The sequence below is a fragment of the Nicrophorus vespilloides genome, unplaced genomic scaffold (assembly GCF_001412225.1).
Source record: "Nicrophorus vespilloides isolate i.1.1-1 unplaced genomic scaffold, Nicve_v1.0, whole genome shotgun sequence".
NCBI classification, from domain to species: Eukaryota; Metazoa; Arthropoda; class Insecta; order Coleoptera; family Silphidae; genus Nicrophorus; species Nicrophorus vespilloides.
The window spans coordinates 31125-51656 of NW_017095902.1; the positions used below are offsets into that span (position 1 = coordinate 31125).

The 20532-nt window shown below is 33.8% G+C and overlaps 2 protein-coding genes across 2 annotated transcripts; one reads left to right on the forward strand and one right to left on the reverse strand.

The window, feature by feature from the left end:
- Positions 1 to 10341: 10341 nt before the first annotated feature.
- LOC108568236 (NK1 transcription factor-related protein 2) lies at positions 10342 to 13947 on the forward strand. The gene is made up of 3 exons (XM_017929204.1): positions 10342 to 11071; positions 12782 to 13103; positions 13578 to 13947. The coding sequence occupies exons 1-3, from the start codon at positions 10990 to 10992 to the stop codon at positions 13825 to 13827; spliced, it is 654 nt and encodes a 217-aa protein (XP_017784693.1). The 5' UTR covers positions 10342 to 10989; the 3' UTR covers positions 13828 to 13947.
- Positions 13948 to 15356: 1409 nt separating this feature from the next.
- LOC108568174 (serine/threonine-protein kinase mos) lies at positions 15357 to 16628 on the reverse strand. Its single transcript, XM_017929111.1, has 5 exons — positions 16545 to 16628; positions 16247 to 16485; positions 15817 to 16190; positions 15605 to 15757; positions 15357 to 15550 (listed from the first exon to the last, which is right to left on the reverse strand). The coding sequence occupies exons 1-5, from the start codon at positions 16613 to 16615 to the stop codon at positions 15389 to 15391; spliced, it is 999 nt and encodes a 332-aa protein (XP_017784600.1). The 5' UTR covers positions 16616 to 16628; the 3' UTR covers positions 15357 to 15388.
- Positions 16629 to 20532: the final 3904 nt, after the last annotated feature.

Consider the following 20532-nt stretch of genomic DNA (forward strand, 5'->3'; position numbering starts at 1 on the left):
AACCTATTTACAACATCAAATATTAATTTTAGAAATGTAAAAACAAAATTCAGTTTTATAATCAATTTCATGTTACTATAGAGATTGAAAAGCAAAAGTGACGCGTGACATTTTAAAGTTGTTTTTTTCGTTGCTAATTTTTGAGAGAGCCTGAATCACGATTATGTCGATGTTTATTTTACATTATTATATATATTATTAGTATTTTTACTTGCGAATAATAGTAATCTGCAAATGGGTTCAATCCGCTGACCTCGCGAAAGAAAAAATCGCGAAAAAGTGAAGGCGAAAGTTGCAAAAGGCGCGCACGCTCTGATGTCACACTTCATTCTAAATTCGGTGATTACGAACAAAAACGTAAATATACAAATATAAAATAAAAGAAAACACGAACGCCGTGCACTTTTGAACCCTTCGAACGACCGCAAGTTCGATTCTGAAAATCTTTTGCAATTTGATCGTTCTCGAACGTTCTTGAACATTTGCGATCTTCCCTACTGCCTAGAATGGATATAAACAACAGTTTCTGATCCTTATTTGGAGGTGCAAAGGACGCCGAATCCAATGACACCGTTTCCTCGTTATTATTTCGTTTATTTTCCGTTCTTCATCTGTTTATTTCCTCTCAAGGTTTGGAAAGGCGACATTGGAAGTCGATTGCAATTGTCTTCATTGCTGCCATCTACATGATTTTTATTAAAATTATCATTGTTTCAGTCCAGACTGCACGTCGCTGTAAATATGTTAATATTCGATGCATCCAACGACAATTTATTTTAAGTAAAATAAAACAAAAAAACGCAACAATACTTACGTAACCTTCCCATCTTCACGTCAATCTCAATCCAATCAATCAACAATCCTTCATATTTTGTTTATGTCAAGAGATATAAGCAAATAAAAATCAATAAATTTCAGTTTATGCACTAAATAAATTCAGAGACGCCATCTACATTCAATTTCGTCGATAACCTAATGACAGCTGAAACGTCAAATTATGTAGCGACATTTATATAAGACTTTTAAAATATTTACGAGAATCAGAATTTGTTGAGATCGAGAAAAAAAAACAGGAAGTCTACAGAAAACAAAATAATAAATATACTTTCATTCCGATATGCGCACTTCCTGTCTACGGAAAGCGATTGGCGTTTTTTTTTTCTTGAATCCGTTTAACCTCCGCCTTTTTCGTCCTTTGTAATAACTCTCTTTCTCTCTCACCGCAAAACAAAAAAGAAAACGAAAGAGGGAAAATATCGTTCTAGACTTTTGTGGCCCGACGAGGCCATCCCACAAGGTTCTTTTGCATAAATACGCACACACTCTCGTCGAAACCCAATTTAAATTACGCGCATAAAAAAAATTTAAAAAAAAAAACAAAACACAAACAAAAAAACAACGCTCACTCATAATTAATATAAAAAAAACAAGTAGTCGATCTGGAACAACTGCAAAAGAACTGTAATTTAATGGAGTTGTGTGATTCACGCATTATTCATACGAAAATAACAATAACAATTGCTTAATATTAAGAGAAAAAAAATCGAAGGCAAGAGAAAGATATTAATATTTTTAGTGTTCCCAAATAAGAAAAATTATTTGTTATTTATTAATGAGAGAGAAAAATGAGGTTAAACGCCGCGAGATGTCGTAACTTTAATTAATGGATCGGGTCGTCTTCGATGCGACAAAAGAAAGCGATACGTAATTAATAAATGACAATCAATTATTGAGAATCTCGTCAAGGTTTGTTATTTTTTTTAGAAATTGGTTATGCAACTCGTGCTTCTTTTTTGCTTGTTCTTCTTCCTGGTGCGTGATTACGGTTTTCGATTAATTGGAATCGCGATTGTCTACGTTTCTTCTTATTTTTTTTTTGCGAAGAATACAGAAGGAGATGAGCGTAATTGATTCTTGTTTCGATGATGCAGAGATTACGAAACAGCCGCGATCAATTAATTCGACATCGAACGTAATTCATTGCTTATCAATCATGTATACGCTCAATTATTAGTAATAATAGGCTAGTTTTTTTGTCGGTAAATGTAATAATTAATTAACTAGTAATCAATTTTGCAAAAAAAAAATTGTACCACAACAAGAAATTAATTAATTAATTGAATAGCATTGAACATTACAATCCATAGAATCGCGATTGGAACTGCACTCACTCATTGCTGACCAATCGCGTTTGACCGATGAGTAACTTAAAAACAATTGGATTGGTTATTTCCAGTTAAATTGGAGAACCCCGCGTTGTTGAGGTGACGCCATCTGAGTTCAATTTATAAACTCATGCAATGACAGCACAAACGTCAAATCGAAATTGTCATCGCTTGTAATATCATGCAATGACAGCAGAAACGTCAAATAGAAATTGTCATCGCTTGTAATGTCATGCAATGAAAGCAGAAATATCGATCAAAATTATCATACAATGACAGCAGAAACGTCAAATACAAATTGTCATCGCTTGTAATATCATCCAATAACAGCAGAAACGTCAAATCGAAATTGTCATCGCTTGTAATATCATGCAATGATAGCAGAAACGTAAAATCGAAATTGTCATCGCTTGTAATATTATGCAATGACAGAAGAAATGTCAAATTGAAATTGCCATCGCTTGTAATATTATGCAATGACAGCAGAAACGTCAAATAGAAATTGTCATCGCTTGTAATATCATGCAATGACAACAGAAACATCAAATCGAAATTGTCATCGCTTGTAATATCATGCAATGACAGCAGAAACGTCAAATCGAAATTGCCATCGCTTGTAATATTATTAAATGATAGAAGAAACATCAAATGTAATTTGTCATCGCTTATAAAAAAGCAAAGTGTCTTTTTAAACGTCAAATTAAACAAGCGTTGTTTCACGCCGACACGATTCTATAACTAAATAAATAATTGAATTATATAACTCTTTTCTGTTGAATTTATATCATTATACTATGAAATATTAAGGGTTAGCTGTTTGTCATATTAAATATCAAATTTAAGTGTAAATCATAAAAATAATTGAATTACGAAATAAACGAAAATAACGCATATCTCGTTCGAAAATTAAGTTTCCTTGACATTTATTTCTTCTAATTAGTTTTATCTGCAATTCGAATCAAAATGTTTATACCAGGAAACGCCCCAAAAAAAAATTGTTGTTTTTGAAACTATAATTATATTTGTTGCAAATGATTTAAGATGCTAAAAACAAGCGTGCGAGAGTTTGGGTAAAAGTGAAGTCATCAATTAAACACAGAAATGTCGATGTTGTAGCTTATTTCTTGATGGAAGGTTTAATTCTTGTTAATTATTGTTTTACTAATTTAATTTGTTTTTAAATTAAAGGAATACGGAAGAAATAAAATATATAAAAAGTTTGTATTAAAAAAAGAAGTAATTATAAAAATTCGACATAAAAACGTGATGTTTTTTTTTGTCCGATTAGAGATGTCGTTGCACAAGAGCAGAGATTTCCTCATGGCTTCTGTGTTATTAAAATTGTCGAAACCCTGACCTCGGTTATCGGATTAGGTGTCTTCATTAGACTAGAGAATCAGTCTTACGTCTTACTAGAAGCTCATGAATAAATTAATTTTGCTATGCATAATGAACGAGACGGACACGCGTTTACCTTATGTACTTGTCTTCCTCGGAACACATCTTCTCCAAAACAAAATCCGAAGACTTCCCACGCGCAACAAACGAAACGCACACGCACACTTTTAACACCGAACGACAATTGAGCCGTGTCCAGTAGCGAATCGAATTTTCGTGCTCAAGAAGAAATGTGTTGGACGATGAGGAACGAACTTCTTTGTTTTTGTGGTGATGTTGCGAACGCGAACGGCGAAGGACTGCCCCAACAAAACCGACGATTACTTCGATCGAAGGAGGAAAACTTTTTCACATTTCAATTAAACTTCTCGATGCACACGCATCTTGCATCATTAATCGACGACCTCACGCACCTTCTTTTGTTTTACTCTGTTTTTTTTTAATAAAAAAAAATAACAATCTTTTCATATTGGTACAAATCTAGAAAGCAATTGTTTTTTTCCAAATATTTTAAAAACTGTCAATTTAAAAAATTGAATAAAATCAACTGTACCAGGTAAAAAATCTGAAGAGCAACAAGTGAAAATTGTATAATTCTCTTTTGTTTTTCTTTTTCTTTGGATTTACTAATGTTTATTAATACATTTTCCATGGGAACAAGGCTTCGGTCATTACATTTCAAGCTAAATAACCATTAATTGCATATTGCATATTTCCATAGAAACGTAAATTAATGGTTAAAGTTTCCAGAAACGTGTACGTATAACCAACTTCGATCAAACAATATTGAAATATAATTAATATTATTAACCAAATAACTTGATTCTAAAGAAATATGAGAAATAATAAATATATAGAAAAATAAAAGAAAATTATGAGCAGCATATTCGTAGCATTATGCTAATTCTAAAACTAGTTCTAGGTCATCGCACATTTGAACTACGCAATTCACCATTTACGTAACAATCTTTACCGTTTACCGAAAAAAAAACACATAAAATGCGCGAGTTCCTCACGTCCTCTGCAATTACACCGCAATCAACTGGAATATCGTCTAATCTTCATGAAAACTAGTAATAAAGTCGTAAAAATGTTTAGCGAACAAAAAATTCATAGTTACAAAAAGTTTTTCACAATTTTAGCCTTACTTTAATTAAGACTCTTTTTTTTACAAGTTTTTAATAAACAATTTACTGTATAAATAATTGAAAAGTTGAACATGTTTGTTTTATTTTAAATGTGAATATGATAGTTTTTTTTTGTGTGTGATTAAAAATGAAAATTCTGAATTTTATTTATGAAACAATTGAGTGTTGCTGATTTTGATGGATAAAACGGTTGAAGCATAAACAATTGAATGATTGCGGAGCAAAAAGCAATGCAATGATTCAGATAGTAAGAAAAAAAATAAGTGCTTCCAGAAATGATGCAAAGAGAGAAGAAATACGCAATTAAAAATTATAGTAATTACGTTCATGTGAAAAAAAAAACAAAGAAACAACGATAACTACTTGAAGAAGAAAATGAGTCATTTTGTTTTGTTTTGGGTGATTTTCTATACGATACTGATAAAACTACATCAACTACCAAAGCATTATCACTGGAAAAAAATAGTTTAGTTCTGTTATGAATGAATCATCGTTTACACCCTCTTCAAATCAATGACAAAGAGGAAAATTCCAGAAGTGACATTCCACAAAAAAAAGGAATAATAATAATATAATTGATGTGAAGAAACAAAGGAGGAGAAGAACAAAAAAACTGAGTCACATCTAAATTCGTTTATAATTACGGTTTCGTGTTCGCGTTTCCATGGAAACAAACGAGCAAAATTTCCCTCGATCCAATTTGAAAGATGAGAAGAGAAAAAATATAAAAACAAACAACAAACAAATGAGAGGTGATGATGATCGTGACTAATTATTTTATGATTAGATGAATTATTAAGTATTCCGTGCGGACGTTCGAGTCCCTCCCAAATGAGTAACCGAATTCCGATTAATCGATTTCGATAGATCACAATTATGGGACTCATTACGCGAAAACAATAATGAAACATCAACAAAGAGAGCGAAGCGTTCATTACGTAAGCTCGAATGCTGAAATCGCGTGTGTCTTTATGGCGAAAAAAGGAAATCGCGGCGCGGCGAGTTGAGTTGACTGACGCGCGCTCAATTTTCTAACTGAAAAATTCTGATTGACGTTTTGCCGCCATCGCCGCCACCGGAAATACACGCATACGCGATGAGAACATTGTTATTTTCACGTGCATCATAATTCTGCAGCTTTATTGTATACACATTTCTCGGTATTTCAATTGCTACAATGATGATCGATGTTGCTATGCCAAAATCGACTGATGATCTTCATTTATTTAAAAAAAAAAAGAGAAAAAGAATGCACACGCGTATAAAATGACACCTCTCTCGCCTCTTAAAACACACACATATATATATATTTTTATAAATAAACGATTCGCTCAAGCAATTTATATTTGCCCGGCTGCGTCATGTCCACGAATTGACATTCTCTGCATTTCCGCTCGTAAACTTGTTGCTATTTCGTTCCTTTTGTCAATAAGACTTTGCCTTTGTTCCTCATTGGTCAGATTCATCTGATTTGAATCATCCGCCAATCAATGTAAACAATAAAAGAAAACAAAAACCTTCCGAGAATTAATGCCTCATTTCGTTGCACAACTTTCGCAATAGAAACGTCAACTCGTTACATAACATTGCGAATGTCAAATTGAATTGTCAAATGAAATAAGGAAATGTTTGCAAATGAAAATCTGTAGTTTCGGTTATCATAGAAACGTTATGGGATAAATAATTGATTGAACAATTGAACGATCCGATTGAAATGGGTCCTACGTTTGCAATTGTCTTTCGTAATTGAATGAAAGCGATTGTAGCCGCGATTTGATTTTCGTATTACGATGATGCTGATGATGAAGTTGACGATGAACGAACGAACGTCCGTCCGTCATCATCATTGTCATCGTCATCATTATCAAGCAATCGCCGCCGCTTCTTGACCGCGTTCTCACGCCGACCGGGCTGAATGAATAAACGACCTTTTTATTCAATCAAGTGCTTAAGCGTCTCTAACTTAATTAGTGGACATCGGATGACTTACAATTCACGCACACATAAATAAATAAAGAAATAAATAAGTAAATATACGCTTGTAACAGAGCAAACCGAATTATCTCGTTTACTAATTGGATGTGCATTATTTACGACCTCTTCTTCTTCTACTACTTCTTCAACGAGACGCATCAAATCTAATACTTTCACTATACATTTCTCCATGGAAACACAACAACAACATTAAGTAAATAACAACAATAACAAAATAAAATTTCAAAAACAAAAGAAATTTAATTTTGTTTGTTTCTTCGTAAAGTGAGAATTTTTCAAATAATTTTTTTAAACAAAATTTGAATAGTAGAAATAGACAAATAGAAAGAAGAGATAAGTTTAGAAGAGGAGTTGTGTTTTTTTTTTCAATTAGGCCTAAAAATAATTTCAATTTGGCAGAAAACATCACACAGCGCTCTCTGATCATTTCACTATAAATATGTCTTACATGTAATTTTTTTGATGTTTTTGTTTTCATTATTATTTTTATCATCATCGTGATTGGCCTATGTCAAATGGATTTGCATTTGCCAATTTTTTTTTAACTTTAGTCATGTTTTATAACTTTTATTAAAATTATTTTATATTATTCATAATTTAAAGATAAAGCTTTTAGGAATGTACAGAGTGTACTAGTATAGTTGTAATTTATGCTGTAACAGAGTTATTGATTTCCAAAATTTGTCAAAAAAAATAATAAAAAATTTACCGAAATTTGTCCTAAAAAAATGTTTCAACGATGCTTTTCAACGATTATCTCAAAAAGTAATAAAGATAGAATAAAATTTTAAAATTTCAATTGAAGATTAAACTTTAAGGAATGTAACGAATGTACTAGTACAGTTGAAATCCATATATTAATGAAGTTATTGTCTATTAATAATGTAAATTAAAGAATGGAGAATTCAACAATTATATAAAGCTGAAATTGAAGGGAATAGATGATGGATGAGTCGTTGCTCTCGGAATTGAACTAATTAAATTACAACCTGGCAATCTAGTAATTAAGTGCTACAGCAAAAAAAGAAGTTTGCGAAACATCTGAAGTCCGTCGCCCACTGTACCATGTCCTTCTCATCTTTAGGCCACTCTTGACGCAATCGCCGCTTTTGTTTCATTCGCAATTGTTTCTTATTTTCTTGTCGCGAAAGTGAACTCGAGTGTGTGCGTGTATGGCGAAGACGGCGGCTGTCTCGATGAATGTATTCCGCCTCGACGGTTTTACAAACTCGGATTGTTTGCAAACGACGAATTGTTCGCCACGTGGGCAATTCGCGATTGAAACGCGCCCGAAACCATATTCAGCCTGATTTACCACCAGCAGCTCAAACACACACACACATTACGTACTCAATCCTTACTCTTCAAATATATATTTTTCTCTCTATTCGTTTTTCCTTTCTCTTCTGTTGCTCTTTTTCTTTGGTGGGCGATGGATGGAGAAGATCTAAAGTGATCTGAAAGGAAGAGAAGGAAACGATGATGGAAAATTACCGAAGGTCGAAAATTGATTGATCGAGTGAGCGAGCGAGTGAGTGACCTTTTGGCACCTTCGGCCTGGTGAACGTACGCGGATTCGAAGCATGTAGTCTACGCGCTCGCTCTTTCTAGTTATATAACTTGATTAATCGCGCCGACGGAGTTAACAATAACAAACGTCGATGAAAGAGAAGAAACTACCAGAAACAACCAGAAGCGAAGAGAGAGAGACAAGAAAACCGGTATTCACTAAATGCGAAAAACAACAGCGTAACGAGCTTAAACGTTTCCGGAACTAAACTTCTTTTGTCTTCTTCTTTTGTTTTTTAAAACACATTTTACACGAGAGTATCCAAAACTTTAAAAATGTAACAATTGAATCAAGTTGTAATATTCAAACACTAAACAAGGTTTTCAAAAACTTAAGAAAATCGAAAATTACGTAAATTAACAAAAAATATTTGCTTTCCAATTGGAAATTAATCACGTTGTAAAATCATTTGTTTGTTCCAGACAAACAAAAGAAAAATAAAAACTATATAATTTATTTGGTTACCAACGTTACACAACAAAACGTAGTAGAAGAGAATACAAACAAACTCGTACACCATTATTTACGTTAGTCAAAGTTTGAATAATGAAGGAAAAACCCAACTTTTTTGTATAAATTTACAAATTTATTTGTATTTGTATTTTTATTTAATAAAGTGTCATTAATTGAAGGAAATTTTGTAATTTATTAATTAAAAAAAACGATGAAGTCATTTACTTTTTTTTTAATTTTAATGTCGCAATTAGAAAATATTATTAATAATTGAGTGAAACTCGGAAAATTAAATGGATAAACGTAATTGCTTCACGTCCAATATTCACTTAATCAATTCCGAGATTTATGCGACAGTTTATTGCACATTTCCACTTAATTTATCTGCAAACTTGAACATTTATCACGCATCTTCTGAAACCGTACATAATTTGAAAAGTCATATTAAATTATTGTGGTGAAGTCATCGTCAATTTACAACAAAAAAATATAGAAGAAGAATCGAAGACTTTGGGGAAAAACTCGATGATGATGATGCAAGAAACAATCTAATCTTTCGAATGTTTCCGCGTCTGGGGAAAAGCGAGGTTTTCCGAGGCGAAAAGGTGAAGGAAACCGAGAGCCGAACGCGGGCGGAAAAGAAAGTAAAAAAAAAACAGATGTATACAATATATACACGAGCACTTACACACACATGCGAACGCTCTATGACTCACCTGTATTTATAAATTGCCCAGTCAGGTGCAAATTTCCATTTTTACCGTTGCGGATTTTCTTCGGAGCCGCAGCGCAAAAATCGAAAAGAAATTTATTTCTCTATAACAAAAACAGGTTTTTTTTTTATATATTTGTTTTAACTATTTTTTACCTGTCCAATTGATGGATTTGTCGGGGGGGTTGAGATTTATATCGACTGCTGCGTCGATGTGCGGACGTGGAAAATCGAAGGAAAATTATTGGGTGGCGACATCTGATGGCGTACAATTGTTTTTTTTGTTTTGTTTTAGATGGAAAGAGTCTTCGGGTTTGCATAAACGTACAGCAATTGTTTTTGTGTGTAAGTAATTAATTGAAGACAAACGTAGGCTGCGTTTGAATTTTTGATATGGTGACGACATCTGCAGGAACGCGCTCGAAACTAAGCTTCGAGTTGTAGAAGGACGCTTTATTTTAGTCGTAAAATGAGTTCTTTACGGACGTTATGAAAAATTGACTACTTCTTTAAAAAGACGACATTTCGTCGATTGTTTCGTAACTGTTTTTTTTTCATCTTTTGTATTTATCTTGTTTTTGTATTTAAATTTTTTTAATTCATTTACATTATACATTCAATCCGTTTTGTTTCTTAGCAACGTTAAATGTAATTTATTTATATTATAAGTTTAATTAATGTTTAATAATAAATTTTATAAAGTTTAATAAAATATAAATGTTGGTTTAATGAAGACACTAATTTAATTAAAATAATTTATGTACATTAATAATCAAAGTTGTCCTTTTAATTTATAAATTGTTATTGTAACCGTAAGTTATTTGTTATTGAAATGTTTAGTTTTCGGTGATCGTTAAATATTTTGTTCTTAATTATCAATTAAAAATTGGGGTTTGTGATGCGATGTAAATTAATAAAAGGTGAGGTAAAAATTTTAACGCGCAATATGTTTTTGCAGAGGAATAGCAAGAAACGAAACATGTTTTATGTTAAGTGGTTTCGTTAACGAAAAGTGCACACTTTGTGTAACCGTATTTATATCCATGCGGAAGTGTATAATGGGATAATTATCCACGTAGTTGAATGCGAAAATGCGCACGTTATAATCATCATCCCCCAACCCCAACGACGAGATGGAAAGATGCAGCAGGAACAGGAAGAGGGGGGGAACAAAAAACGAAATAAACACACCTCCGCCGCGCTCCGATTGGCGCAGACGTGCATCTAAGGGGCGGCGCCCGTTAAACCTGTGGGCGTGACTTGGACGCGCCCCTCGTGTTTCGAGTGGTGGCGGCGGTTGTAGATGCGACCGAGATATTAGGGGTGCGATCAAACGACCGCAAATTGACGCGAATCTCAGATCTAATCGTTCTGTCCGGCACACTCACACACCGGAAACCGGCGTTGCAGTGTGTTCGTGTCATGTGACTGCCGGAAGAAGCATCGCCATTTTATTAACGCGCAAAAACAAAAACAAATCAAGATACGAAAGAAATAAAACAACAATAAAAACAAAAAGGAGAATCGCACTACTCACCGCCGTCGGTGATGCAGGATCAGATGCACAAGTCCTTTCTTATTCGGGATCTCCTTGGAGACGTGTTAAACAGTCGGCAACACCAGAGAAGCGGTAAGTTCATAATTCCATCTATTAACAAATCATTAAAGTTAGTAACATCTTTAAAATGTTATCTTTCAAAAATTAATATTTAATAATCTATGAGAAATTAACATTTAAATTAGAAATAATTATTATAATAATTTATAAGAAAAAACAATCATTTTTAATAAAAACATTTTCATAATTTATTTGAAATAAGCAAATAAATAATATTTAAATTATTATAATTTTACCTGGCGCATCCATCAATTTCGAAAAACAACATTTTAGTATCAATTTAATTTTGTTCCTAAATTTCCATCAACATTGAATTAATTACATAGATAATTTTATATAACAATTTATTTTTTTTGTAACAATACAATTTGAGAAATTTAAACAAAAATAAGTTCTTCCTATCAATTATAAATTTTTCCTACTTTGTATCAATACGTATGTAATAAATAAGAATTAATAAATTGTAAATATACAATATTTACGTAATTTTTTTCATTAATTGATCAAATGTTAAATAACTACTTGAATTAGTGATTTTTTTTGCAAATCTACTTATGTTTAATATTAAATATAATATGAGAGATTCAATAGTAAAATTATAGCATAAATAATTTATTTACCCGATGCTTTCATTAAAATATTTATAAAAAGAGTTGTACAATAATAATTGTATCTTATAATAGATTAAATATAAGATTTTAATATAAATAATATTTACTATTACATAAAGGATTACGTAGCAAAATTATGTAAAACAAATATATTCATAATTTTTATACGATATTATAGTAAATAATTAATTGACCCGGCGCATCCACAAAACTACATGTTTCCACAGATTATTTACTTTTCTATTTACAATTGGTATTTACAGTAATAAATATGTATTTTTATGGATTGAATAACTTAATATTTCTCATTGTAAATTACTGATAAAATCTTATATAACTTTTGTATATTGTCAAATAATTGCGGACAAAAACAGTGCTCTATTAAAGTGACAGAAGTTTTGTCAATGATGAAGAGGGTCCGAAATCAACAAGTCGAAAATTTTGCTATTTACATATTCATCGAAGGGTGAAACGTTCCAAATTGATATTTGGAGAGAAAAAAAACAGAAGGGGGCGAATGAAGCGGAAAAAGAGACGAACGTGAAACAAAAGCAGTGTTGCTAAAGCTTTTGTTTCGCTTTGTTTTTGTTTCTTGTTTTCATTCGTCCGCTTTTAAAAGTTGTCGCGAAGGCGAGCACCCACGCGAACACTTGAAGAGCCGAGAACACAAAAGTTAATTGGAATTTCCTAGCAAAAACTAAAACGCGTTGATAAAAAAAAAACAAACGCCGCAAGGAAACAACGGAAGCCTATACTTCCGTCTGCGACGTACGTATGTATGTGCACGGTTTCCGAAGGGGTTTTAGCGATGAAACAAAAGCTTAATTAATGCCCGCGACAGAGCCGCCCTTGACTCGCGTCGTCGCTCCATTCAACGGTAACCCCACCCCGCAGAAAAGTCACGTTCGCGGGACGCCGTCGCGCATATTTTACGCTCGCCACGCAAATTAAGAGGAGGCTGCGAAATGAAAGTGTAGAGGAGAATGGGGTGGCTTGCAGCATCTTAATTAGAGGTGGCCGTGGACTGGGCGATGAAAAGAATGGATGGCAAAAGCGCACAGTGTGTGTGGATGGATGATTATGGTAACGATGATGATGATATGTGTTTCAGATGATCACGAGGACGATGAGAGCGTCGTCGGGCAGGGAGAGGTGAGCGAGTCCGAGTACTTCGGGGGCGGCGCCGGGGAGGGGGCGGTCGCGGGTGTTGGAGGTGGAGGAGTGGGCGGTGGATTGTCGGGGGCGGCAGCGTTGGACGGCTCGAAGGGTCGCAAGCCTCGGAGGCGGCGAACCGCGTTCACGCACGCCCAGCTCGCCTTCCTCGAGCGGAAGTTCCGGTGTCAGAAGTACCTCTCCGTCGCGGACAGAAGCGACGTCGCCGACGCCCTCAACCTCTCCGAGACTCAGGTCAAGACCTGGTACCAAAACAGACGGTAACTATCGCAAAGGATACATTGTACGCCATCTTTTAAGACACCTGTCTCCATACCTTTGAAAGTACTTGACAAGTATTAATACAAGTTACCACCATCACAGAGTACGATGTTCTTTAAAACCAAATTATAAAAAAAATATTTTTCAAATTAAAAGTTCTTATAATAACAATTATTGATAACGTCTAGAAACGTCAAATTAAAAAAAGTGCTTTCATTGACCGAATCGTTTAATTGTAATACGCATTATGCAACCTAATTAACTTAGATTAATAGTATTGTTGCATAATTAATATCGTTTTGATAATCATTGACAGGTAGTTGTTAAATAAAAATTGTCTGCGTGAATTATGCTTTTATATCTGTAGTAATTATTGTTTTCATTTTTTTTAATGAAAGAAACGAAATTCTTTTTTTCGGTGCAATAATTACGAATTATTTAATTGATATTTGTATGTGTTTGTTTCTTACCAGGACCAAGTGGAAACGTCAGAATCAGCTGAGACTTGAGCAGCTGAGGCACCAGGCGAGCGTCGAGAAGGAGCTCCTCACCGCCGGCGGTCTTCGCGCTTCCGGCGGAAACGGCGACGGTCAACCTTGCTGCCCCCAGACGGGCGGCATCCCCAGGTACGGCGCCCAATCGCCCTGCAGTTTCCTCACTTCCGCCGCCGCCGCAGCGGCCATCTTCCACAACGTCACCTACGTTCACGGCTGTCAATTGTAAACACAAAAAAAAAAGATGATGCCAGCAATTGTACATACCCCAATGTAAATAGCGTACTTGATTTATTTTTTCTCTGATCTCGAAAATCCTCGTGAAATTGCAAATTGTAAATACGAATGTTTCTATCCTCACTAATTTCGTTGTATAATAAAAATTAAAATGTGTACAAAGCATGCGGTTAATTATTACGCTTTAAGTTTACTCATTTCCTTGTTTTATTTTCTAATCGTAACTTGTTGATTGGTCTATTACTTCTGTTGAATATGTTTTTCAATTTTATAAAATAAATAAAACACAAAAACAAACTATTAATTTCTTAATACTTTACCTACATTCATTAATCAGTTTTTCAGCAGCAATTGAATTGTTTTGTCATTGATGGTTGAAGGTAAGTTTTAAGATCTCAATTTGTTTTCAACAATCCGAAAATATTACAATCATATGAAAAATGTCATAATTATTGCCTATTTCAATAATTGTTCATATTAATTATGAAAATTATGAAATGTCAAATTTGTCGACCATTTTGAAACAAAAGCCTTCTCGATTAGTGATCTTTTTTATAAATTTCCAATGCAATCATGATTTATCAGACTAAATCGATTAATTTCAACACGAACTTCTGCAAAATGTAAATATTTAATAACTGAGTGCATTTCACTAAACGCAAATAGAGAGGAATCATTCGAACGTGAATTTCCAGCGACGGTAATGTTGCGAGAATACCTCTGAACCAGGTTCGAAGTTCAATTGGGCGCAAACATAAAAATGCTGAAAAACCGAACGTCAGAAACACCGAAGTGCAGCGAAATGAAGAAGAAAAATAATACACGAAACAAATAAAAAAATAAAACGCGCTCCATCTCTCATTAAATTTTCTCTCGAGCATGGCTCTTCTCAATCCACCGAATCCCACCACCCCATACTCGCGTGGAAAATGCGCGATTTTCTCCTTCCATTGCTTTTCCTCCTCTCTTGTGTTTTGTTTATTTTTTTTTATATTCGCTCTCCATTCATGTACGTACGCGTTTCCCCCGCATTATCATCATCATCATCATTATTATTATTATGATTTCAGCGTTTTCGCTGCGCGGGATTTAAAAGCGGGAATCATTTCCGGTAACTAAACCGGATGCGAAACGCAACGGCGCACGAAATCGTTGCAGTTTTATTCCTGCGCTTCAATCCCACAATTTTTTATCTTCGCATTCATTCCCGCATTCATAGCGCCCTTCCACTCGTCTGCATCTAAATAAAATGCATCCCCTTTTTGCACCATTTTTTTATTCCACATTTATTTTTATAGATCAGTAAATAAAAAACACATCCCTTTCAATTCCATCTCCATACATTTTTTTTTTAAGCAAATACATTTTATTAAATTATAAAAAAAAAGATAAATATTAAAACCATTTTGAAACATCCATTAATTTCTGTAGTAATTTTTTCTTACTTATTCGTAATTAAGATCAATTAAGATCTGTAAATAAAAATAGAAAAAAAAAATAATTAAGTCATAACGTTTTTATTTGTAAAAATTAAAGTTATAAACTAAAATTAATTAACAACTGTTGCTAGGGATTATCGTTTCCAAGGTTTCTATTATTTCTTTCGTGCTGGGTCGTTGCGAGGGCTCAGATTTCCAGCAGCTTCTGTACAGATTGTCGTAATCGCTTGGATGCGCGTCCGGATTTTCCGACGGTCGAAGCCGATATTTCACGACCTTTTACAAATAAATATAATTTTAGATAATAATATATAAATAACAAAAACTTACTTTGTAAATGACAACGAATTTGTTGTGGAAATCCTTGAAGGGAATCTCGCGATGCTTCAGCTGCCAAAAGAGAACGCCCAGCGAGTAGACGTCGGCTGGAAAATCCGGTTTTCCGCCGGCCAAAATCTCCGGTGCCGTGTATATCACTGTTCCCTAGCAACAGTAAAAAAATTGATAATAACGTTATTTATTGAATTGTTGCTAATGGTTACTTCATGCGTATAATTATCCTTATCATTGCGATCGCAAGAATTTCCAAAATCGCATATTTTACAGCTTCCGGTCGCGGTGAGCAAAACGTTCTTCGGCTTCAAATCCAAATGCATCAGATCGGAATCATGACAGAATTTCAATCCGCTCGCAACATCCAAAGCGATTCTACAAACATCAATAATTGCTCGTTCATCATCCAAAACTGCCTGAAGTTGTCGACAGTTATCTAAATATTCCATGATGACGATGGAATTTGAATCGCTTTCAGTGATAACATCGAAAATGCTGATTACATTTTTGTGCTTCAATCCGAGCGCGTTCAACTCCTTCAATTTCTCCTTAGTTTTAATCACTTTCACCGCAACAATTTTATCTGCAAAATAAAATTTTCCAACTTCTCAATTCAAAAGAAAATTAAATTTTCTTTACCTTTGTGAATCCCTTTGACAACGGTGCCGAAACTCCCTCGACCCAGCACCTTCAGCTTCTTGCAATCACTCAAACCGTCCCTCAAGATACTCAACTTCTTCGGCGTGTTGATTACCAGCAACCTTTTGTTGCTGCTCGAATCCTGTTCATCTGCGTAGTTTCGACCGTTTATCGTGATCCGGCATTGAATATTCTCCCGTTTCGGCTTCGGCGAATAATCCAATCTTCCTACTAACGATCTGCAGGTAATTGAAAACATTAAAAATAATCGATTCGATAATCATTAAAAGATTCGTACCTTTTCACGTTCGGAGATAAACCCCTCACAATCCTCGGACTCACCGCCAAACATTTGATTGGAGTTGCCATCTTCACCAGTCGAAACTTCGCTTCGAACTGATTGCTTATCACCAAAAAGAAATATTTCACATTTATTCATTTCTTTTTATCGAATTTCTTTACTTTATCACTGTTTCCAACAATTACAATTTGACGTTTTATTAATGTCACTTGATATTCTGTTGTTATGGTGATATAACAGATTTACAATTTGACGTTTTATTAATGTCACTTGATATTTCTGTTGTTATGGTGATATAACAGATTTACAATTTGACGTTTTATTAATGTCACTTGATATTTCTGTTGTTATGGTGATATAACAGATTTACAATTTGACGTTTTATTAATGTCACTTGATATTTCTGTTGTTATGGTGATATAACAGATTTACAATTTGACGTTTTATTAATGTCACTTGATATTTCTGTTGTTATGGTGATATAACAGATTTACAATTTGACGTTTTATTAATGTCACTTGATATTTCTGTTGTTATGGTGATATAACAGATTTACTTAATTGGTATTAATGTCCTGTATATTTCTGTTGTTATGGTGATATAACAGATTTACAATTTGACGTTTTATTAATGTCACATGATATTTCTGTTGTTATCGTGATATAACAGATTTACTTAATTGGCAAAGTTTCGCTGTATATTTCTGTTGCCAGGGTGATTTGCACACATTTACTTAATTGACAGATTAGCACGTCAAAGTTTTGATGTTTCGTGTCGGTTCTAATTCGCTTTATCGTTTTGTCCATGATTTTCGGAGGGTTGTTGTAGTGATGCTGCTAACAATATATATATGTATTCACAGTCCAACCCTCGACACGAACGATCGGAATGGGATTTGTTTGAATGCACAATGATGCTGCGGGGGGGTCGGAGAGTTAAATAACAAATAATTGGCACCGTTTCGAAAACCATCCACCCTCCTCCACCGTAACTTCACGAGCCGCTTTCAATGAGCGCCAATTTGCGCTCACAACACACTCGCACATTATCGCCGAATAATAACACACTGCTGCTGCTGTTGCTGCATCCGATACAAAAATACAAATTTACTACTATTCGTTCACTTCCCTCCAATTACCAATTCATTTGCCCCTAATTGACCGGAAAACAATTGATTTTTATCCTCCGCACAAGGCCAACCGCCGCCCTCTTCTCTCATCTGCTTACATTCTACAGTTGCTATTCTTCCGAAGACCCCTCACAAACAAGCTAATCATCAGTTAAATAATACGTTTTTTTTCTTTTCTATACAGATTTAACGAACTGAACACGTATTTATAACATTATTCCAACAAACCTCATACATTTCCCCTCAAATATATTATTTTGTAACTAATCCTAACTTAATCAATTCATAGTTAATGACTTGGCCATCATCATTCACTAAATATAAAAAATAAACTTAGATTTTACCTAATTTTGGGACAGATCAATTTGACGTTTCCATTAATCAATTGTGATTGGTTGATTTGCGTAACTGACACATCAGCTGATTGAAATAATAATTAAATCGTTATGTAACCATTTAACGTTCGAATTGTCAAATAACGCGTACTGACACTTCTTTTCGGTAAATGCAACTTCATCTAGAAAGTCATTAGTTACGTAAGTAACCATAAATAACAAGTGAAGTTGGTGGACATTTTTGAACGACGCTCTTTTGCAGTGACATAATCAAAATAAATTAAGTAAATTGTAAATGAATGTAATTAGAAGGAAATAAATTTGTTTTAAAATCAAATTGAAAAGAAAAATACTTAGGTAAGTGTACAAATATATTAAGATGCAAAAACTATAGTTTTAGATTTTCTTTTAAATCTGACGTTTTCATCGAAACTGTATTATTAACTGCATGTTGATTTTCTGTTGTTCCGTTGTTCATTTGTCGAAATATTCATGGCTTATGCAAATCGGACTGAGCGGATAAGTGCAAGAAGTATTCACGGGAGATGATGCGGTTTCTGAAATCTTCTGCAAAATCCAAGTGATCCGCCTTCAATGGTAAATCATTAGTTGAAGCAGCGAACGAGATATGAGTTTCTCTTTGTTTTACCTTTTGTTTTTATTATTATTATTATTTCGAGTAATTAAAACGTTGCTTTAAGATGAGGAAACGAAACGAAAATAAGTGTAGATAAAGAGAGAGAAAGAGTGAAGTGAAAGAGGGCGAGACAAACAAACGAATTCGTTTGAATGGATGAATGGTTGATTAAATTGAATGACCACTTCCTTGTGACTCGACTCAACTGTCAATTATTTTCCTGTGGCGATTCTCTCTATTTTTCTCCTCTCTCTTCTGCATTCGCTCTTTGCGTTTGATTGGGGACACGAGTGGATGAAACACACGACGCAAATGGGATAAAGAATGTGTGGACATGGGAGAGACAGAGAGAGAGAGGAAAATTGGATTGGGTGAGAGAAAAAAAATTGCGTTTGCCGAAGGAGTAGAAACGGGGAAATAGTTAAAGGGATGACGATGATGATGATAATAATAATGGAAGGTTCGAGAGAGCGATTTTGTTTTTTATTTTTGCATTTGCAGGACCCTGCGGGAGTCCTGCGTGTCGAGTGTCCTCGCAACGGGGGTACGGAGGAGGGTGTCCTCACTCACTCACTCACTAACTCCATCTCGCTGTAACTCACATTTTTGTGTTGTTCTATATTTCTTTTTCTCTCTTTTACTCTGGCGATTCTCGACCAGGGAGAAGATTCACGCATATAATAAACCCATTATATTTCGAGGACCTTTGGCCAACGTCCTCCCAGCTATAAGAACTCAAGCTCCCTACACCCCCAAATGCTTTTTGACATACGTCAATTGGTTTTGTTATTTCGGACTCTTTTTTTTTCTTCTTTTGTGTGTATGTGTTTGGGGAGACTTCGTTAAAACACGCACTCATAATATAATGGTCAGAAAGCTAAGTGTACTACAACAGCAAAGAACGAGTTACAAAATATCTAATATCCTTAGATTTCAATTATTACATAATAACAATATTTCCATTATTTCAGCCATGTTTTTTTGTAAATGACAGTAGTACTTCACTAAACGTCATTTATTAAACAAAACTAATTTCTTCATTGTTTTTATTACAAATTTGACGTTTCCCTTTGCATTTGTTACGCGTCGTACCAATGGTAATTTGTATATTTACGTAACTGACACATAATGAAGTAATACGTCAAATAAGTTTGGTTAATTAAAATCTAGGACAAATGTTGTTTTAATTTATTTTTAATTTATAAAATGTAAGTATTTAATTATTCACAAATTATTTATTGTATAAAATAAAACAATAACAAATGACAAATTGTGTCTTGTTTTTACAAAATGTCACTTTGACATTTTAAATTTCAATTCGTGTATATTTGAAGTCAATTTGTCACATCAAGTTTATCTACTTATTGTTTATTAGATATCAATAAAAATATAAATCTATTAGAGAAATCTGAATTCCAATACTTTTTACAGTGGAACCTCGCTTAACGAGTTTAATTCGTTCCAAAATTTCCGGATTTTTACTCGTATAATGAAATACTCGTGTAGTGAAACATATTCAAAAATACACATAATGTGTGTACACAAATTTTAAAAATGATGTAAAAGGCGCGCAATTCACTTTGCTCGTTTGGCAAAGATTTGACTCGTTAAGCGAGGTTCAACTGTATATTATTTTCACAAAATGTCACTTTGACATTTTAACACTCATTCGTGCTTCATTGAAGTAAAGTCTAGTCATTATTATGCCGTGAAAATTATTAATTAAAACGTAAATTATTTTTTGTAAATAATATGCTGTGCGTATTTATTAATTTTTTTTCAGATTTTATTGAAATATCTCAAATTAATTGTTTACAATTAATAATAATAAACTTTATTAATACTATATTGATTTATATACAAAAAACAAAATACGTAAACAAT